The sequence below is a fragment of the Phyllostomus discolor genome, chromosome 3 (genome assembly GCF_004126475.2).
Source record: "Phyllostomus discolor isolate MPI-MPIP mPhyDis1 chromosome 3, mPhyDis1.pri.v3, whole genome shotgun sequence".
Classification (NCBI taxonomy): domain Eukaryota; kingdom Metazoa; phylum Chordata; class Mammalia; order Chiroptera; family Phyllostomidae; genus Phyllostomus; species Phyllostomus discolor.
This window is the reverse complement of record NC_040905.2, coordinates 116,877,488-116,898,711: the sequence shown is the minus strand read 5'-3', so window position 1 is coordinate 116,898,711 and position 21,224 is coordinate 116,877,488. Positions and strand designations below refer to the sequence as shown.

General features: G+C 54.8%; 1 protein-coding gene across 1 annotated transcript in view; it reads right to left on the bottom strand.

Annotated features, from left to right (window-relative positions):
* The window catches only part of KATNIP (katanin interacting protein), a 190,991-nt gene that overhangs the window by 30,465 nt on the left and 139,302 nt on the right, over positions 1-21,224 (bottom strand). The window contains exons 15-16 of the mRNA XM_036021187.1: positions 20,844-20,981; positions 7,254-8,097 (exon numbers count right to left, since the gene is read on the bottom strand). Of these exons, the coding sequence (XP_035877080.1) occupies positions 7,254-8,097; positions 20,844-20,981 (982 nt within the window). The remainder of the gene's footprint in view (positions 1-7,253; positions 8,098-20,843; positions 20,982-21,224) is intronic.

The following is a 21,224-nucleotide window of genomic DNA, read 5'->3' as shown; positions in this document are numbered from 1 at the left end:
TTTATAATCAGAAGAATGCTTTAAAAAAGCGAACCACCCAGGTGTGCCACCAGGTAAGGAACTTACTTCCACATACGCACGGCCCAGCGGGCTCCCAGAGCTGACACTGTGCCCCAAGCACCTGGGGCACAGGGGCCCAGCCCCGGGAGGGGGCTTCTACAGGCCCCGCTCCCCCCTCAGAGAACACAGAAGCTCCACACGCATCGAGCAGTGGCCTGTCCTCATAGCCGCACCACGGCTACCCGCCATCCCAGGGCGTCGCTTGGGAACGCAGCAGCTGATGACACTGACATTTGGGTTTTTCTCCTTTCCTATCACACAGGGCCCTGCACTCCATTTTCTGCCTGTCTCCCAGGGAGCCTGGCTCCATCAATTACCTCTTCTCCCCAGAATCTTCCATCACTCCTTCCCCAATGGCACCTTCCCCTCTGCCTGCAGACACGCATAAATCTCTCCCACCTGAAAGGAGGAGGAAGCTGGCCTGACCTTGTGGCTCTCCCTCTCCCTGCAGCGGCTGCGTCCTCTCCCCACCACCGTCCCTCAGCCCCCGCACCCCGAGTCCTCTGTGTCCAGTCACCGTCCTGCCCACTCACACTCCCCTTCCCCTTCTTCTGGGAGCAACACCCGATTTTCTTGGGGATCAGGCCGTTCAGATTAGGCAAATGTTGACAGCATCCTTCCCAGCTGGGCTCATGAAAGGAACCAAGGGCGAGAGGGGCTCTCTCTACACTGGGGCTGCTGAGCTTGGGGGGGGGGGGGGGGCGTCGGTGGGGCTGCCTGCGGCCACGTTGCTGCTCCGTGGGGGGAGCCTGCCCGGGACGGAAGCCCACCTGGAGAACAGGAGGCGAGAGACGGAGGGACTCCTGCAGACATCATCTGAGCTGTGTCAGATGACACATGCCAAGTGGCTTTCTGTCCCTTCATCCATGAATGCTCAGATTCCCACAGCCCTCCATTGAAATGGCTTCCCCAGGTTCACAGACTCCAAGTGCACAGTCTTTGCTCAGTTCTCAATTCAGGCTTGGCATCCTAGGCCAAGCTCCTCCTCCAGCTCAGGGAAATTGTACTTCCTGGCTCTCTACTTCCTCGCAACAGCTCCTCCCTCTGCGTCACACGGACTCCACTCCCCCCGCACCCTAAGTCCGGTTCCATGCTGAGGCTTCAGCTCCGTCCCGCCTCCCCTGATACCGCCATCCCAAACGCCCTCACCCAGCTCCTGGTTCCCACGCAGGCTCTACTCAGTGTTATAACTCAAGTTCTGCCTGCTCTCCCCCGGCACCCCCTTCCAGTCCCAACAAGCCCCTGGCGGTCCAGACATGTCCACTTCAAATTCCATGTGCCTAAAATGGGGTTGTCACCCTCTCCTCTAAGTGGCATCATCTCTACTATGCTGAGAACAAGGAAAACCAAAGAAAATCTCACACCTCACCATGACCCCAGGGCCCGAGTCAGCCCTGCTAACTTACCCAACCTCATCCCACACCTTCCTCCCCACGCCATCCTGCTGCAGCCACGCTGGCCTTTCTGTCCCATAGACGCACCGGGTCTCTCTCGTCTCGGAGCCTTTGTACTTGCTGTGCCCTCTGCCCTCGCTGTGCCCTCATTTCTAAGGAAATGCTCTTTCCTTACATCTCCAGGGCGCTGGCTCTTCGTACAGCAGCCCCAGTGTAGAGGAAGCCTTTCCCCTGTGGAAAGGCCTGCTCCGCCCCATTCCCTGCTGTGTCCCAGCGCCTGACACAGAACACGGCCCAAGGAAGCGCTCAGTGTCGCCAATAAAAGGAGGGGCAGCTGACATCGCCATCACTCCTCCGAGTTCAGGATTGGAGGCTGAGGGACACCCCCTCCCCCTCAGTTCTCCTGCCCCTGTCCTCAACCCTCCTCCTCTGCCATTAAAAAGACCCCAGGAGTTTCTTCCATCTTTCCTCCAGGCGTGAGGCTCAACATCTGGCAGAAGGGACTTCCCATATGGACCATCAATACTCCGGCTTACTGTGATCTGACTTCCACAGACTGAAATGAATGGCCGGGCCAGTCTGCAAGAGCACTGAGGAGACAGCACCAAACGTCACGTTCAGGGACACAGCCTGCGCTTCTCTGCCTGGGTTTAAAGAAAGGCAGGGCTTTGCTTTCATGCCACATTGTTCTCTGACCTCTTCTTCCAGGATGTACAGTCTGGCTTTTAAAAGCAGGGAGATAGACTTTCTCCGAGGCCTCGCAGAGGTGACAGCAGGCTGGGGGCCTGCATTTCCCGCCATCTGCAGAAGAACTCACTCCCCGCTGGCCCCCACCACTACTAGCAGACACACTACTCGCAGTCGGGGAGCTGCTGGGGTCAGTGCTTTGTCCTTTGTCAATATTCCTACCTGTAAATCTGAATGGACAACAGAAAGCTGCAGCTTCAGTCTGCAGTCAACACAGGCTGGGAGGGACCAGTGATATGAGATTAAAGATGCAAAACTATTCCTCAGTTGAGACTAGTATGAATTATAGAGTTCTGCACTGAGTTTATAAAAATCAATGGTGCCCTGGCCGGTGTGGCTCAGTGGATTGAGCACCAGCCTGAAAACCAAAGGGTTGCTGGTTCAATTCCTACTCAGCGCTCATGCCAGGGTTTCGGGCCAGGTCCCCAGTAGGGGGCGCATGGGAAGCAACCACACATTAATGTTTCTTTCCTCTTTCTCCTTCCCTTCCTTTCTAAAAATAAATAATTTTTTTACATTTAAAAAAAATCAAGGGCTCCACCATGAGGTGCACACTAATTGCTACTAAAGCAAGAAGTGAAAAAGTACACTGTGAGATGTAACAGAATCATGTTTATTTTCAGTGTACTGCCCTTCAGTCATAGCTGACTAAACAAGGAGTGGGCACCTGACCTGAGTTGGCCAATCAGCTTCTCCCCTGAGACTTCGGAATTGGCTGCAGGCAACAGAGCCAGAAAATTGTGCCACTCTAGGGCTGCAAGGCCATTTCCCGCTGTGTGCACAAAGGCAGAGAAAGCTGATCCCTCGCAGAAGAACGTGGGAAAGTGGGCCTGCGGAGAGGCAGAGGCGGGGCCCCGCAGCCCTGGAGACACAGGGGAAGCTTCCTCGGTGCCGGCCAGCTCTCTGGTTCCTCCCTCCAGGCCCAGGTGATGAACGGCCACCCAACCTGCCTGTGGGGGTCTAGGAGCTCCTCAGGCACTCTCCAGACAACACCCCTTTGCTGCTCAGACTGGGTTGATGAAATTTCATTCATCTGTAGCCAACCAACTCCTGATAAAGACACTTCCAAAATGCACATGTCGTTACAACGAGATGCTCTGTCGGACAAAACAAATTCCAGGCCCTGTCTTATGGGGGCAACACAATTCAGCCCCAGGGAGGAATACGGCCGTCATTCATTCCAACAGCATCGAGGAGGGCTTGGCCTGCCCCTTTCCTGCAGATCACAGCTATGGGGTTTGGCTCAACGGAACGGGTATGTGAAAATTTCAAAGCAACTTTCCTTTTCAGCATGATTAGCCTAACAAGCATTAAATCTTATGGACTTAGCTCTTAACGTGTCATCGAGCCAAGCAGTGAAATGCTTGGAAAGAAGTTGGTCGGGTTAGAATAACGCCCACCACCTCAGAACTCCCAGAGGCCCTGTGGGTCTGTCTGCCAGGAAGGCCTGGGACTGCATGCCCCTCGGGGTGCTGACAAGAGCCGTGGAAACAGCCCACCACGGGGCAGTGATGTGAAGCATGGATTCTGGAGCAGGATCACCGGGCTCAAATTCTGCTCCAACCCTTACTGGCTGTGTGACCCAGAGAAAGCTACTGAAGCCTCACATTTTCTTTATCTGTCAGAGGGAGCTGGTGTGAGGAGTAAACAGGCTGGTTTGAGTGCGGTGCCTGGGTGAGAGCCAGCCCCCTGCAGCAGGCCCCAGAGCCGGCCACCGCGGGCCTTCTCCCCCGATCCATCCACACTTGGAGGACCCACCCAGAGCCAGGCACCTGCTCTTGGGGGTCCCACCCCAGACCAGACACAGTCTGCCCCCACAGAGCTTCTCAGTTCTCACCCACTCTGTGCTCCCCCCCCTCCCCGGCCCGGCACCCAGCCACAGGATTAAGGCAGAGTGGGGCCGTCGAGGCCGGGGAGCCAGTAGGGGCAGCTCTGCCCCAAATAAGCCTGTGGCTCACCCAAGGGAGACGCTCAGGTCTTACTATAGGAGGGTGTAGCCAGAGGGTCCCCAAAAGAAGGATTTGTAATGGGGTTCAGAACTCAAGGTATCCAGGAAATATTAGAAAGATATATAGGATGTCCTCACCCTCCACCACAGGTGTGAGTTGGAGGAAGGGACACATGGAGCAGGGCCATTGAGAGCTGTTTTGCATAGCAACTAACCTTTGCAGCTAACCTCTGGCATGGTCATTTAACATATCTATAACCTTTAACTGGCTGCACAGATATGTTAAATAGCTGTGGCCATGCTTTGAGCCGGGGGATGGAAGGCACTTCCCCCCAAGATGTAACTGGGAGGCAACTCCCCCTACTTACAGAGCCTGCGTGAGAGCTTGAAGATGATTGGCTCCACGACATAGGGCCACTCCTGCGCAGACTCATGATGGAGCCCAGTACAGCTGGAAGGATATTTAAACCCAGACTTGGTAGCCATTGAAGGGAGGACCATGCGGTTTTGGCTGAGTGGAGACTCCTGCAGCCATGTAAGAAGGACCACGCACTTTTGGCACAGGAGGACCCCCACCCCCGCAGCCATAAGAAGAATCACCACGCGGCTTTAGCTGGAGATCCCAGCAACACAGCCAATGGTGCTAAGAACCGAGGAAGGCCTGCCAGCTGAGCATGGATTACTGGGAAGAACTGGGGGCTGCCTGAGCCACGGACTTCTGTTTTTTTCCCTGAGATACGGTACCCCAGACTGGGCAAAGGGGGGAAGGAAGGACTGTGCGTGTTTGTGGGTGTTTTAAGGAATGTTGGGATTTTGATGAAGACATTAAGTCATTACTTTTAGTCTGTACAACTTAAATAAATAACTCCTTTCCTTTCACCAATCTCTCACATGGAAAGCTATAATTCTCTGGCAGAGGGAAAGGTGAACCTAGTACAGGGGGACCCCAGGAGAAACGGGGGTCAATTCGGTAGCATTGTGGGACCCTCTTCCCTGGTGGCCAATCGGGGAGGATCATGGGAAACCACATGTGCAGTAGCTTTAAAGTAATGCAACTACTTATACATTACTCAGTAAAAGCCCACCAAAACTAGCCAGGAAGGATCCTCCCTATAAGAGTCGAGTCCCTCCAGCCCATGAGGTCAATCTCTGCTTGGAGTTGGCCTGCTCCCATGTTCTCTGCTACAAACTCTGGGTGTTCGGTTCAATTCTTTGTCCCGATCACCAAGAACCTGGTTACCTGTGCCCACCTGTGGCATTATGGACTTGCTCTGGTGTCCTAAGCGACATACCAGGGGCCTGGAAGAGACCTAGAACTGTTCACCTTTCTGAGTGCAGGCTTGGGCTGAGTGCAGACCTTCGGGCTGGTCTACTAAACAGTAACAGAGTGGACGCTGGTGTGACTCGCTGAAAAGCACGTACAGCTGACCCTTCAACTACACCAGTGGGAACTGCTTGGGTTTACTTACATGGGATTTTTTCCAGTAAATACATACAGTATTATAAATGTATTTTCTGTTCCTTATGATTGTTTTAATAACGTTTTCTCTTCTCTAGTTTATCTGATTGTCAGAACACCTACACAACACATAGAAATACATGTGCATCAACTGCTTGTCATTGGTAGAGCCTCCAGCCGACAGTGGGCTCTTATCAGTTGCGTTTTGGGAGAGTCAAAAGTTAGGCGTGAATTTTCAGCTACACGAGGGGTCTCACCCGTGACCCCGAGTTGTCCAAGGGCCCACTGTACACTGGTTTCACCTCCAGGCGCACCGACAAGGAGTCACGAGCGGGGCAGCGATGTCGGTGACGGTAAGCAGCAGCAGCCAACGTGTGCGGGTGCCCCCGTGTGCCTGGCACGGTGCCAAGCACTGCACGTGTGCAGCCTCAGCCAGTCCTCCCGCCGCCCTTGACACGGGTATCACTGGCATTTTACAGACAAGGACACTGAGGCTCGGAACGGTTTTGGGCTCACTCACCCATGGTGTGGGTTGGCAGCGAGGGTCAGGAAACACGCCCCAGCAGTTTGACCACCGGGCTCCTGTGCAATGCAAGGTCGAGTTAAACTCAGAGGATCTACGGGCGAGCCCTGCCTCGGTCGGTCCGAGTGCTTTGTGGACAGTGAAGGATGGACACGTCAATGTTGAAAAGCGGTCAGCACTTGTGGGGCACTTGGCACGCACCAGTCCCTGGTTACTATTTTGAAGCCATCCTCTCCTCGTCCCTCACAACACTGAGAAGGAGGGGCAGCAAAGGGCTGTTCGTCCCCATTTTACAGACAAAGATGCTGAGGCTCAGAAGGTGGGAGTGCTCGGCTCCCTAAGCAGCAAAGTTTGGGTCAAATGCTTTGACTCTCAGTTGCTAAGCTACACTCATCGCCGGTGGACAAATCTGAGTGGAAATATTCAGGAACCCTGCCTTCGCTCCCTTCCTTTCAGGTTCTTTAGAGAGCGTCTGCTGCAAAGTTCACAGAGCAGCCAAGTCCTGCCACGTGTTTTTTCTTTTTTAACACACACACTGGTTTTAAGATATAATCTTGATGAGTCACCATTGCTAAAATAAGAATATTCTACATTTCTGATTTCTCTTAATTAAAAGGAAAAGGGAGATCTGGCACACTGGCCTTGCATCCCTGATGCCAAAAAGCAGCCTGAGTGAAGTGGCACTGCCCCCTGGAGTTGGGCTCATGCTCTCCGGTTAGCCACAGTCCTCACTGCTCCCTATAGCACTTCCAAACCCAGGCAAGCATCAACTTCTATCATCATACTTGTGTTATTTTTCTAACAGTTCGGTTAAGAATAAAATGAAGTAATTAGAGACCAATGTCTCTATCAGAGGTGGAATAACCCGGTCTAGGTTGGAAAAGCCATATACTGAGAGAAAAAGTGAGCAAAGGGACATATCTTGGTGGCAATGACAAATATATCTGAGTTTAACATGCAAAGTATGTCTTGTCCATTTCACTCACTGCTGCCAGCTGAGACAGTAAATCTGTAACCCCTGGCTGATGAGGAAACCAAGGTCCGGGGAGCAAAGAGGCTTGGTGCCAGCCCACAGCCCCTGCAGGGACAGTGGAAGCCAGTCAGACTTCCTCTCGAGCTTACCTCTGCCATCGCCGCGCCCGCTGCCCAGGGCATCCTTCTTCAGGCCCCTCCTCCCACTCGCAGGACGCCCCCTGTTGGAGGGCTGGTCAAAGATGTCGAAGTCATCGCTGCAGACTTTGGGGGCCACCCTCTGGGCTCTCTCTCCCGAGATGACATTCCGGCCGCTGGCCCTCCCATGCTCACGCCTGAGGCCTTTGTCCCCGGCCTCTCCAGACCCCTCACTAAGGAGGTCCTCGGGCAGAAGCCTGTCTTTCCAGTCCAGGGGCTTCTCAGGACTCAGCCAGAGGGGTTTTGGCTTCCTGCCTTTCCCTGAGGAAGAGGGTTGTAGCCAGGACGGTGTCTTCCCTGGAGGCTCAGAGACTTTTCTGCCTGTGAGGTTTTCCAGCTGCTGAATCAGTGAGAGCCCCTGGCCAAGAGGAGGGCAGTCCAGGGGCTGGCTGCGGGGTGCACTGGGCACACCCCCGATCAAGGCTGGGGCTGCTGACACACCGGAGTCGTCCTCTAACGCGGACACACCGTCTTCCCTGTGACCAGGGGAATTCACCCTCTCACCAGGTGCATTTCCTGGGGGCGCAACCCCTGCACCCACGGCTGCGCCAGCGGGCTCCAAGTGCACGGCACCGGGCTCCTGGTCCCCGCCCATGCCAGCCGTCCTGCGGGCGCCTCTGCTTTCTTCTGACCGGGCGCTCGGGTGGCTCTCCATTCTCTCAGACCTCTCGTTCTCCGGGCTGACCAGTATGCTCTGGTCGGCTGGGGCCTCCCCACCTCCTCTGTCCAACTGGCCATCAAAGATGAGGTTTCTGTTGACATAAAGCTTCACGTTCTTGGCACCAATGTCAAGGTCCTAAAAACATAAAACGTAACAAAACGAAGATGCGTGGCATCAGACTGATGTATCAAATTGTAAAAGCAGAAGATAAAAAAGAAATGTGGAATGCTGGAAACGGGTGCTTTAGGAACCCACAGAGCTGGGAATATTAAATAAGGCTCAGTGCCATGTCTGCGTGAAGCCTGCATACTCTATAAATCAAAGGACTTCCACAAAGAGGTGGCCTCACTGGTCTTTGTCACCATTGCCTCCTGCTGGGACATTTGTAATCGCCTGTTAATTGGTCTCCCTGCTTCCAGCCTCTTGCTGCTTCAACCTCAACTTCACATTGCCATCAGAGGTAACTGTTCCACCAGCGCGGATCTGACCCCGCCACTCCCCCTTGTGAAATCCAGGGTTTTTTCTGCTGCCTACAGAGCTTTCATTAAAGGATGTTTCCTGGGCCCTCCACATCAGAAAAGCTCAACAGGCACATGAAATGCAGGCTCCCTGGTTCAATGGGTATCACGTTCTCAGTGTCCTGAAAGCAGAGGACTCAGGGACAAGGACCTGAGTGCAGGCAGCTTATTCGGAAAGGTGCTCCCTTACCAAAGTGCCAGAGAGTCAGACGGGGTAGAGAAACCCCCCACCAAAAGTTTTCCAGCTGGTCACTGCTGTGGGCAACTGGGGCTCCCTCCCACTGAGGCCGTCTTTCAGAGGAACCCATAGAATGTACCTCAGGGTGTCCCTCCAGAGGCGGGAGTCTGGGGCACCTCCCTGCTGACTCCCTTCCCTGTGGGCTGCAGGCTGCCCCCGGCGGGGGCTGCGGCTGTGAGGCCAGCCCACAGCAGGGAAGCACTGAGGGCAGGGCCCCATCCGCCTGCTGGGAAGCCCCGGGGTGTGGTGCGGCACCGCACTTGAACGGGTCCTCCGGATGACTCCTTTGCACACAGAATGTGGAGAACCTCAAGCCAGTGGGATGAATTCTGAACACCTCAGCACGACACGACAAAGGGGTCCCCGGCCAGCCTCCCTGTCTCCTTCTCCCCAACGCCATGTGGGTGTTCAACACTGCTTTGTTCGTGCTGAACTGAACCGCACCTCCTGCTACTGCCCACTCCCTGTCCATTCCTCTTTACATAAAAACACTTTTAAAAAGCAGCTTTATCGAGGACGACACATTCAGTACAGAGTACATTTTTTTAAGTGTGTGACTTGATAAGTTTAAATACAAGCACAGACCCACAAAATCATGTCTCCAATCAAGATAATGGACACATCCACCGAAGTTGCCTTGTACCCCTGGATAGTCCCTGCCTGCCCCTCCCACCCCCGCCCCCAGGCAACCACCCACCCCCCAGCTTTCTGTCCCATAGATCAGCTTGCAATGCCTAGACTTTTTAAACAAAGGGAATCGTGCACTATGCGCTCTTTGTGGCCCGGCTTCTTTCACTCAGCGTAATTATTTGAAGATTCACCCACGCTACCTGAATCGATACTCTTTCCTGCTAAGGAGAACTCCCTGGTTGGGCGACCCCGCCGGGTGTTGGCCTTTACCGCAGGCACGTGAAGCGGCACTTTTCCTTCCTTCTCTCACCGCCGGGGCCCCGCTGCAGCCAGGCCTTTGCCTCGGCCTCTCTGCGGAACCCACCTCGCCAGGGGCACCGTGCCTGGGGTGCAGAACCTTCCCTGTTTGTCTCGGACAGTCCGACCCACTCCTGCAGCCCTGGTGTACTCCCTCATGGAACCCTCTTTCACTCTCAGAAGTGCCCTGGTTTGGACAATCTGAGGGTCCAGCAGGTTGCCAGGGCCACAGGGAAATTCTGTCCTGGGGCAGGGCAGCCGCCAACAGTGTTCGCGCTGTCGGCCCCCCCTCCTTGACAGACGTCCTTCCCCAGGCCCCCAGGCTCTGCGCTGGACGGGCTCCCCCGCCGGGCCTCCTGCTCAGCGGGGCCTCAAGTGGCTGGGCCAGTCCTGGGCCTCCAGACTTCCTTCACTCTCACTACGTGGTCTCATCCAGGCCAAAAGCCCTAAATATCATCTTCGTGTTGATGACTCTTGATTATTTTAATCTCCTACCCTGACCTGTCCACTAAGCCCCTAGTGACCACAACCTCTCTTCTTTGATATCTAACAGTTATCTCGCTTCAACATGCCCCAGACAGAATTCTTGACTCACTTTTCCCAAGCTTAGTCCTCTTGCATCTTAAAAATGGTTGCATCATCGTCCTTAACGGTATAGCTTAGGGGGTTGGGTGTCATCCCGCAAACTAAAAGGGTGCAGGTTCAATTACCAGTCAGGACACATGCCTGGGTTGTGGGCCAGGTCCCCAGCCGGGGGTGTACAAGAGAGGCAACCAATAGATGTATCTCTCCCTCTCTTTCTCTCTAAAAATAGATAAATAGATATAGATCGATAGATCGATAGATAGATGATAGGTAGATAAAAATCTTTTTTAAAAATGGTTGCACCATTCAGTCAGTTGCCAGAAACCCAGGAGTCCTGCCTGATTCCTCTCGCCTTCTCACTCACGTAGCCAAGCTGCTGGAAGTCCCGCTGCCCTAACCTCGAATGCCCTTCCAAACCTGACCTCTGCTCCAGGCTCTGTGCCCCGCCACCGTCATCCCTCCAAGAGACAGCAGCATGACCTCCTCCTGGTCCCTCTGCTTTTCTTTGCCCACTCTGCACTGCCACCGCCTCCCTGCCCCAAGTACACCCGCTGCGTTTTCTACATAGCAGCCGGTCTTTTAAAACAGACAAACAAAACTTACCAGGTCGTGGCAGCCCCCTGCTTAAAACCCTCCAGTGATTTCATACTACACACAAATCCCACCCCCTTCAGCAGCCAATAAGGCCTACTGATCTGGCCCCTGCTGACCTCTCTGACCCTGGCCCTTGCTGACCTCTCTGACCTCAGCCCCTACCACCCCTTCCCTCCTCCCTCTGCTCCCACACTGGTCTGATTGCTGTTCCTTGACCCTGCCAACTCAGCCCCACCTTGGGACCTGAGCGCTCACCTGGAACGCTCTTCCCAGACACCTGCAAAGTTGGTTCCTGCCTGTCCTCACAGAGATCTTCTTGGCCCTCTCTCCAGAGCAGCCATCTCTATTCCACCGTCCTGTTTTCTTTCTTTCTTGTCTCTGACATGATCTTATCAGCTTTTAAAGTTATTTATTGTCTCTCTATTCAAAGTTAAGCTCCAAGACACTAGGGGCCCTTGTCCGATCTTGCCCCAGGGCCCAGGGAGTACCTGGCACATAGTAGGTGTTCCACAATCACTTTGGAATCATAAGTGAATAAACACAGGTATTCTTCTCCCAGGGCAGCACTGCTCTAACAATGTTCTGAGAACAACCTCATCAGAAAAATGCTCCCCTGATGGCTTCGCTCCCGGCCACTTTCCAGCTCACTCAGGCTTCTGATCTGCACTCGGGAAATGGGCCCTGAGACCCCAGAGGTGTCCATCTGCGCTTACTCCCCCGCCATTCCTGAAGCTAGGTGAGCAGCTCTACCTAAATTTCTAGCCCACCAGGTCCTTGTTACGGAGGTTTCTGTGGCGATTTAGAACGAGACCCATCGAATCTGTGCTACAGCACAGGAGTGGCTTCCATCGCCCGCAGGGGACAGTAGGCTACCAGCTGCCGCCCGCCAGAGAAGTCAGTTCTCCAAGCGCTCTCCTACACGTTTACATGGATGTGTGCTCTGTTGAGCAGAGGCATGGAGTGGTGCATGACGTGAATTCATCAGGAGATAGCTGTTTGAGGAGGACAGCTCGGGCAGCTTTCAATGACGAGTCCTGCAACATTATTGCCATGGAAACATCTGGCAGGACAGAAACACGTGCACTTACAGAGGGGAGGGGGTGGGGTGGAGGGCAGGCCTTCCAGTCTGGCACAGTCAGCATGTGAGGTGGACCTCCTGGCTTTCACAGCGGGGAGTCTGGCTTCCAAAATGTGTTTGTCTACCTCTCATCAACAGTCTGGAGCACCATCTGACCTCCAGCTGTTGCTGCTTGGCTCTCCAGGGGTGTGGCTGAGAAGGGACGGAGTGAGGGAAGCAGGCTGGGGCAGGGGTGCAGCCTCCGATGCCCGTAGCGGCCAGGCAGGGAGGACGGAAGTGGGCCCAGGAGGAGACCACAGGGAGTGATGTGGGGCACGGGGAGAGGGGAGGCTCGGGTCCGGCCTGACCGTGCTCATCTCTGTGAGGTTTCCAGCACTCTGTGGGCCGAATGAGCTGTGTCTGTGAGTGGGTTTGGCCTGAGGATGACAGAGTGGGGTCCCGGGAGGGGAACAAATAGGAGGCACTTCTCTGGGGATGCCAAGTATAACAGTAGAAGGCTGTACTGTCCCACATAGTCAGTCCTCAGAACAACTCAACAGGTGGCACCAGGGCTCACCTTATAGATGGAGAAACTGAGGCTCGGCCCTCCCTGAGGTCATGCAGCTGGTTCGAGGCGAGCCACTGTGGCTGGCACGACATAGGTCTCACTGTTACCTCCCTGTGGTCAAGCTGGCCCTGGAGCCTTCTCTGCCTCGGTCCGGCCAGGGCCAGGCTCGCTGGCCACGGACAGGGTCACCCGCACCCACTGGAATTCGGAGCCCCACCTAGACTTTTTAACAGCTCCCTGTGGACCAGCTGCCTCCCGCTCCCATCCTGGATCCCTCCTGGGCCCCCAGAGGCCATCACTGTGGGCACTGCGTGGGGACACATGCCGTGTGCTTCCCGACTCCTCCCCACAGATTTAGTAAATGCTGACGTAACCGTCTTCTCTCATCAAAGGTGCGGTGAGAATAAAGAGATGCACCTGTGCAGCTTGGGGAACCCAGGGGGAGGACCCCGCAGGGCCACACCCCTTGGCATCCCCACAGTAGAACTCTGGGTGAGGGATGTCTTTGGAGATGGAGTTGGGGGAACTTCTCTTGCTCCTAAGGAACCAGCTCGCTCCCTGCGTCCCAGTAACCGGCTGTCATCCCAACTGGTGTTCCTGTCTTCTTGTTGCCTTGGTGCTGACATTTTCCTCCTTGTTCGATGAGAGTTCTTGTTATGCTTCCGAGTCCTTTTGCAGTGGAGTTTCAAAAGGACACTTTGAGGACAAACTCCCAGAGGCACGGATGTAAAGAGAGCATCTTTCCTGGCCCACACCCTGACTTCATCTTCCTTACAGTTGGCCAGGACCAACCACGTTGAGACAGTAAGACAATTTCAGTACAACAGTGTTAATAGTATTCCTGCCTAAGAAGTTTCATCGACTGGTCAAGGCTAAACTAGGCTACCTTCCTCCCCAGCCCCAGTGTCCAAAGACCTGCCTCTTCCAGTGAGCGCACAGACTGCTCAGCAAAGGTTGGCGGGGCGCGTTCCGTTGGGACAGCAACCCAGCAGAGGCCTGGACTGCTGTACTCACAGGGCACTTTTCCCAGAGACAAGCACCTGCCCCACGCACAGCGGACACATCCCGAAGAAACCATTCATACCGAAGCACTGGCTAGGCCTAAATGTCGGACACAGGCAAACATCCATTAAAGCAAACCCTTCACGTGCGCAGGCTCGACCTCACTCATGCACAGCCTGTGGGGGCCACACCGCAGGCACCCCACATTCTGGCAGCTCCGTCACCGACTGGGAGCACCCACTGCATGGGAAGAACATGAGTTGCTGTCCTTCACTGCTCTCTTTGCCCGGAAGTGCTGGCTCCAGAGCAGGAGGGGCCTGAGGAGGTGGGCTGACTGGGAGGTGGCCTATAGGTTTATCAGGATGTGGGGACTTTGGGGGATGAGCTGCTGCTGCCCAGACAGCGACCACACAGGCCTCCGGACCTGGCTGAAGGGCCAACTCCTCCAGGAAGCCCCTGGCTTTCTCAGTCTCCCCCTCGGTCTTCCTCACGTTGAGTCAAGGGCCCTCCTCTGGGCTCTCGGGTTTGGGCTCGCAGCCTGGATCTCGGCACCGACTGCCCGGTGAGCGTCCACATGTCCAAGGCTGCCTGCACCTGGACGGAAACCCTCAAGGATGAGGAGAAGGCCCATTCCTATCCACACTGAGGCCTGGCCCTGGGAACTAACTTGCTCTTTCCTAGCGCATCTGAACTTGAACATTGTTTTATGGAGGGAAGACTTCAATGGCCTTTTGCATGTCCCCTGGGAGAAAGACCAACGGACACCATTCTTTGTGACACAGGAACTTGAAAAAGATGGTGAGGCACAGTGATGCCTAATGAGTTACATTTAGCCTGTGGAGTGCTGAGCGCTGGGCCACCCCCTGCGACAGCCCCCGTTCCAGCACCTCCGACTCAGAGGGCAACAGATGTGGGTGGGGCCTAACACAGCAGGTTGCTGATGGCCTGACAGTTGAATATATGCTGGTTTGGCCCAAAGAGCAGTTAAAAATTTTAGAACTAGTTGATAATATATAAAAATTGGGAGGTTTCACATCACAGTGTGCATTTCTGGACTCCCTTGAATACCCAGGTCATGTGGTGTCACGGGCGGTGCTGAAGTGCCGTGGGGCAGCTGCCCCAGGCGGTGCCTCGCTCCTCAGAGACCACAGTCTCTGTGCAGACAGCAGGCCTACTAGCCAGTGCCGGACTGCCTGGTGGTGCTGGGAGCGCCGGCCACTTTCTCCATCTCTCGATGGAGCCCATCATAGTGCCCATCCCACAGGATGGCCGTGCGTGCTGAATGAGCTGATACACGCCAAGTCCTGTGAGCACCGCCCAGCACGTGATCTGTGACCAAGACATGTGAGCTGTCATCACAGTCACGCCCAATCCATTGACTGGAGTGTGCACCTGCCACGCCTGGCTACTCGGGACCAGCATGGCCCCCCTGCTTCCCTGCGGCCTGGTACAGCGATCCCTCAGGTCCTGGGGGAGGCTGGCAGCAGGCATAGGAGAAGCCCATCCGCTCCGAGGTGGAGCCTAGAATCACTCTCGCTGCCCTAGGTTAAGACCCCTCTAGGTCTGATCGAAGACTCCAGCATGCAGTTCGTACAATTTCATCCAACTCAACAAATACCGCATGGCCCTTTCTGGGTCCCGACCTGTGTGTGATGCGAAAGAAGAAAGCAAATCCACACTAAGGGGCCAAGTCTGGGACACTGGAGTCTTGGGAAACAGGCATGTGACTTGGTGCCGAGAGGGTGTGACTGGAGACTACCAGAAGGGGCCGGGCCAGGACAGAGGTGGGCAGGAGCTTGTGTGCGCAGAGACCTAAGCAGAACCCTGACGCTTCCAAGGGCGAGTATGTGACAAGGCCAGCTGGGCACTCCAGGGTTGGGAAAGCAGGAGCAAATGAGCAGCAGAATGACGAGTTTCACGGGGACCAGCGGGAGATAGAAGTTGCATCAGCCCACGGGGACAGAAGAGCCCGAGAGCCGGAGCTGTGGTGCAGGAGTAGAAGAAGTCACGGACGCTCACGCACACAGGGCCCAGCGCACGTCACGAGTGGGGGAGGTGAGGTGGTGCAGGGACAGCTGCGGCACTGTGTTGAGGAGAGGACAGGAGTGGGGGGACTGCGGCACTGTGGCTCAGGTCCACCGAAGCTTCCAGGTGCGGACATGGCCCGGTGCTGCCAGATCTTTCAGCTTCCCAATAAAAGTAAAAAAATCCACATTGTCATGTAAAGATTCCCAATATTTAAATGTTGGCAATTATTTAAAGAATGTTGAAAGCACATGTGAGCAGCTAGAATCTGTGAGCTTCCCTGGGTGGGCGGGCCCAGCCTCTGTGTCACAGTTTCCCCAGGATGCCCTGGAAGCACCTGCTGGCAGTGGACGGTGGCCGCCCCTGAGGCACTCTGCAGCTGGGAGGCGCCCAGCTCACCCACCCTCACCATGTGGCCTCCTAAACTGTGATTTGCTGTACATCCCCAGCCCTCCTGCCTGCAAGCGAGCTCAAGGGAGCAGCAGCCAACGTGTCCGATTCCTGGTCCAAGGACAACACCCAAGTGCAGGGCATTGATAAGCCTCTGCTGATGAGGTGCAGGGACTGCACAGAGGAGTGAACGGAGCCAGGAGGCCGAGGGGGCTGTTGCCTGCAGTGGTGAGTCCTGCACCGGGGGCAGCAGGAAGAAGCAGGAGGAGGAGCTGGGTTTGAAAGGAGACAGGCTGTGACGATGGAAATGAATAAACTTAGAGAGCACTGGCTGTGAGGGGCAAAGGGAAGGGAGGAGGATGCAAGGGTGGGAGTCAGGTGCTGCTGCAGACAGCAAAAGGAAGTGCAGGCCAGGGGCAGTGGGGCAATTCTACTTCTGAGCATTTAACCAAATAAGATGCAATCACTTTCTTGGAAAGGAAGGGAATCTGCATCCCCATGTTCACTGCAGCATTATTTACAACAGCAAAATACAGTAACAATCTAAGTGACAGATGCATGGATAAAGAAGATGTGATACATAATATGTATGTATATATCTGTGTCAATATATATACATACACACACATATACACACAACATAGAATATTAGTCAGCCATAAAAAGGAACAGGGTGGACCTTGGCGGCATCAGGATTAAGTGAAATAAGTCAGACAGACAAAGACAAACACTACATGATCTCACTTACACGTAGAGTCTAAAGAAAAACTGAACTCACAGATACAGAGAACTCAGGTGGTTGCCAGAGGCCAGGCATGGGCATGGGAGAGGGGGGAAAAATGGGTGAAGGTGGCCCAAGGTCAAGCTTCCAGCTCTAAGATACGCAGGTCCCGGGATGTCCTGAGCAGCACGGTGACCACAGTTAGTGATGCTGCATCGTGCAGCGTGTGAAAGTGGCGGAGAGAGTAGATCTTAAACATTCTCACCTCATGAAAAAAAAATTCTTTTAACTGTTTGGTGATAGATGTTAACTAAACTTTTTATGTTAACTATTTCTCAATATATCCATACATCAAGTAGCACATCAATGCACTATACACCTAAAACTAACACAATGGTATGTGTTCGTTATAGCTCAGCTAAAACACCTAATAAAATTAAGTGCAGTTTCTCAGTTGCACTAGGCACATTTTAAGTTCTCAACAGCCACCCATGGCTGGCGGCTACTGAGCTGGACAGGGCAGGGCACTGCTGTCACTGGTAACACCACGGGAAGATCCGTCGGGCAGCACGGGCCTGGACCATCAGGATGTGTCGCAGAAATATGCACAGGAAAATCTAACGTGCATTCGCTCATTCATAAACTATACTTGTTGAGCGCATTTCCGCATGTGAATATGTCCATGGGAGTCCGTCCTGCCCCCCCACACCGGTGTGGCCAGGCTGGGGGTGGCATCAGGAGGGTGACGCTGTGGGCGAAGGTAGTGAGGGCGTGCCTGTTCCATCGCGGGTTGTACCGGGTGGTAGGTAACTAGTGCGTCGTTATGAAGGCAAACAGGGAGATGGTGTGGAGCTGCTGGAAGCTCACTTTTTGAATGGGTTATTATTGACTATAAAAGGGAGACCACTGGCTCCTCCCTCCCAACGGATGGCGCCCTGCAGGGGAAGCAGAGCTGAGAAAACCAGAGAAAAACCAACAGACCTCAGTCCCCTTCCAAGCTCTGTCACTCACAACTCACTAGCTGGGCGAGTGGTTCAATCCAGGGAGTATCAAACACTGACACACCTATTAACACGTCCTCCTCCCGAGCCCAAGGCAGACACCCTGAATCAGTCAGGCACCTTCCTTGGTGAAGCCGAAGGAAGGTTCCAGATCTTTCTTAAGACAGGCAGCCATTTCTAAGCAGAGCGTGCAAAAGAAACACAAGTTTCTCGGCCCCGTGGAATCTCTGTGTAAGCTCCAGTTTCTTCATCTCCATGGTGACGACTGGCGATATCTACCTTGCAGAATTGCTGGGGGTCACTGAGATGAGGCACTTGTTCGGTTATTTGTTTATGCATCTAACACTCCGAGTGCCATGTGCCTGCCTGGCGTGCGCAGCACTGGATAAAGGACAGCCGTGGCACGCAGACATCTGTGTGCTGGCGTGTCGGGGACCCAGGCTCCGTGTCGCCCTGCTTTCCCCTCAAGCCCTCTCCTCTGGGCCGGCCCATACTCACCACATCTCCTAATAACGGGAAAGGTGCCCAGAAGAGCTAGCCTGATGGTTAAGCCAGCATCTCTGCTAGCACCTTCTTCCCCCACATTCTGAACAAGCCGCAGGTGGATTAGCTCCCACCTCTAACTTTCCTTGGATTCCCAAACACAAAACTCTGTATTAACAAGTCATGCCAACCAGGCTGAGCTGCGCTTCCTGTAAACTCCTTTTATCTCCTCTAAGACACACGGTAGTCGCATCCTCCAGGGAACATTAAATCAAATCAACCTGCAGCTGCGTCTGTTTGTGCTTTCTGCCCCCGGAAAATTCTGGCGACAGATGAGTGGGAGCGTGTGACCCCTGAGGCGCCCGTCAGGGACCGCGGTCCTCCCCACTCCGCTCTGCCTGTGCAGAGGCCTCGAGCCTCGAGGGCCCACGGCCAGCAGCCCCTCCACACACCCGCAACGACACCCTGATGCCCTGCTCCTCTTTCTTATTCTCTCCGCGCAGAGAAGGCCAAGAGCAGGTCAAAGGAGAAGGTGGCCTCGGCCACAAGGAATGAAGCTTATCTCCTTTGTAATCCAGCACAGAAAAGCTGCTTTTCTTGGCCTGAGATACATATTCAATGCCAGGGCCAAGCTCCAGGGGCGGGGCCTGGGTAGCCAGCACTGTTTCACCGCCCAGTCCCGAAGATGCTGGGTCCGCCTTCCAGGAAGCACCCAGTGGACTCGGGCACAGGAGGGCACAGCCCCGGACGCCGGCGTGCGCTGTGGCCATGCAGGGCCGGGCGAGTCCCTCTGCACGCCAAAGCCCACCCGTGGAGAACGGGAGGCTGACACTCTCACAGAAACTCCCTCCCTTATTCCAGTGGCTTGAACTGCTCTTAAATTTTAACTTTAGGTATTTTTAAAACCTGAAAAATAGGAATCAGAGAAAGCTCTTTGTTACTTCTCTGAGCAGCACAGGGTGGGAATGAACCCTGTTAGCTCCAGATCCCCTGAGCCTCGCAGATCATTGTTTACAGGGCAGCTGGCTGCTGGGGGGCGGGGAACCGGCAGGAGGGAGGGAGGACAACAAGGAGGGAGGAGCCCTGACTCTCCTGGTGGGTCCCCAGTCCGCCTCTAGCCTGCTCAGGACCTCGTGCGAGTGCCCTGACACTCTTAGTCTCTCGTCTGGACATCAAAAAGGGTAAGGCAACTGCTTCTCCAGTCCTGGGGAAGGAACGCATTCATCCATTCAATAGCCATGCATTTCTACTCTGAGTGGAGCAGCGGTGAGACGACGGCCCTGCTCCCAGGAGGCCCACGGCACTGTCGGGCAGGCATCCACCCTAGTACAGGGTGGTGGGGCGTACTCATGAGGTCCAGAAGCAGTGCAAGGGTCGGGCTAGCTTCCTGAGAAGGTGACTCTCTAGGTTTTTCAGGAATGCCAGCCTGGCAGGCGCTTTGAGTTGAGCCAGACGGGAGGGGCCCGGGACTGAAGGTACAACTACAACGGAGGTCAGTGAGGAGCTCAGTTTCTGCTCCTTCAGGGGCCTCGCCTGACTTTTCCCAGCCTGAGGCCAGCCCTCTCCACCATGCCCTAGGGGTTACAGCCTGGGGCAGGCCAGCTGGAGCCCAAAGGTGAGTTCAATTTGAACTGCATGGTAGTTGCAAAATAATTTAAATTAGCTACCGTAATTCACAAACCAGAAAGGCTCATAGCAAAATTCAGGTTCCTAGCTTCCTGGGAATGGCTGGAAGAGCCAGCAGTGCTGGCTGGCATTCCTACATGGCAACCAGTAGCTGAAGCTCAAAAGCAGCCTGTGTTGGCCAGCCTGCCACGCTCCCCACCATGCCCTAGTGTCCCTCTAACAATATTGAGGCTGAGTGCTTGTCCTATCACTTTCCATAGAGCAGATTGGAAAGGAAAGTAGAACAACAGTCATCCCCAGGTCTATCCTAAGAGAGCAAAGAAAATAGGCCGAGGGATCCTGTCCCTCCTCACCCACTGAGCTCCTGGCTGAGTCCCAGGGGCTTCTGTTTGAAACTTCTGGTACTCTGGGTTCACTCTGTCATCTGTTGGGGTCTTTATCACACTGCAGTACACTTCTGTGTTTACGTGTCTGCCAGCTTTTAGACAAGGAGCATCTCTAGGGCGTGGGCTGTCTCTTCCATCAGAGCCCTCGGGATGACCAATGAAAGCCTATGTCCCTAGCCATGTGCCCAGTAATAAGTGTCGATGAGGGGATAAATGCACAGGCAGACACACGAGGCACAGGCAGTGAAGAGGGGCAGGAGGTGGTGGGAAGGCAGGAGAGGAGGGGTGCTGGCACGCAGGGACGCGGGGCAGACGCGCAGAACCCTCAGCCTGCCGGACGAGGGCCTGCATCCTAGTGAGATCCGTGTCAGTCAGGCACTGTGGGTCACAGTCGGAGAAGTGCTGGGTGAGGGGGGGACTGGGATCCCGCTGAGGGGTGCAGGTTTTCACTTGGATGCTCACTGGCTGTGTGACTTGGGGCATGTCACATACCTCTCTGGGTGTCTAGTTCCTTAACTGCTAAAATTGAGCCTTAGTTAGTATTTTTCTAGTTCCTCCAAAGCATGGCCTGATGACACCTCCCAAACATTCGAGTGGAGATTCTTCTCCCAGGGGCCCTGTGGAACCCCCAGCAGGCACTTGTTCACGCCCAGCAGGATCTCCTGGAACCCGTTCTGCAGTTTCAGGAATCAGGCTATTGGGTAGCATGAATGCTCCCATCAGTCAAATGCCCAGGGAGGAATCAGGGCCTGGTACTCACGCCATCAGCCGTCCAGTAATTCCAAACCTTGATCTTGGCCAGACCAAAGGCATGCAGCAGTCTCGTGTTGCGGATGACAAAAAAGAGCTGGAGCGGTGGGTGGAAGGGGCACGTCCACGAGGAGGAGTCTTTCTTGCTCTGGAACACCAGCGGGAGAGGGCGGTGGTCAGCACGGCTCCTCCCACCCCGAAGCGCGCCAGCCGTGCCTCCCTCCCGACAAACACCCAGGGAGGGCTGAGGGCAGGCAGCCAGGCCCCTTCTCCACGTAATCGGGGGTGATGGGGAAAGCTCCTGACTGTCACTCCATCTGGACTGACCCTCGTCCCAGACCTGAAGCTGCCAGTGGGGCCCTCCAGCTCCACCATCTAGACTGAGTGTAAA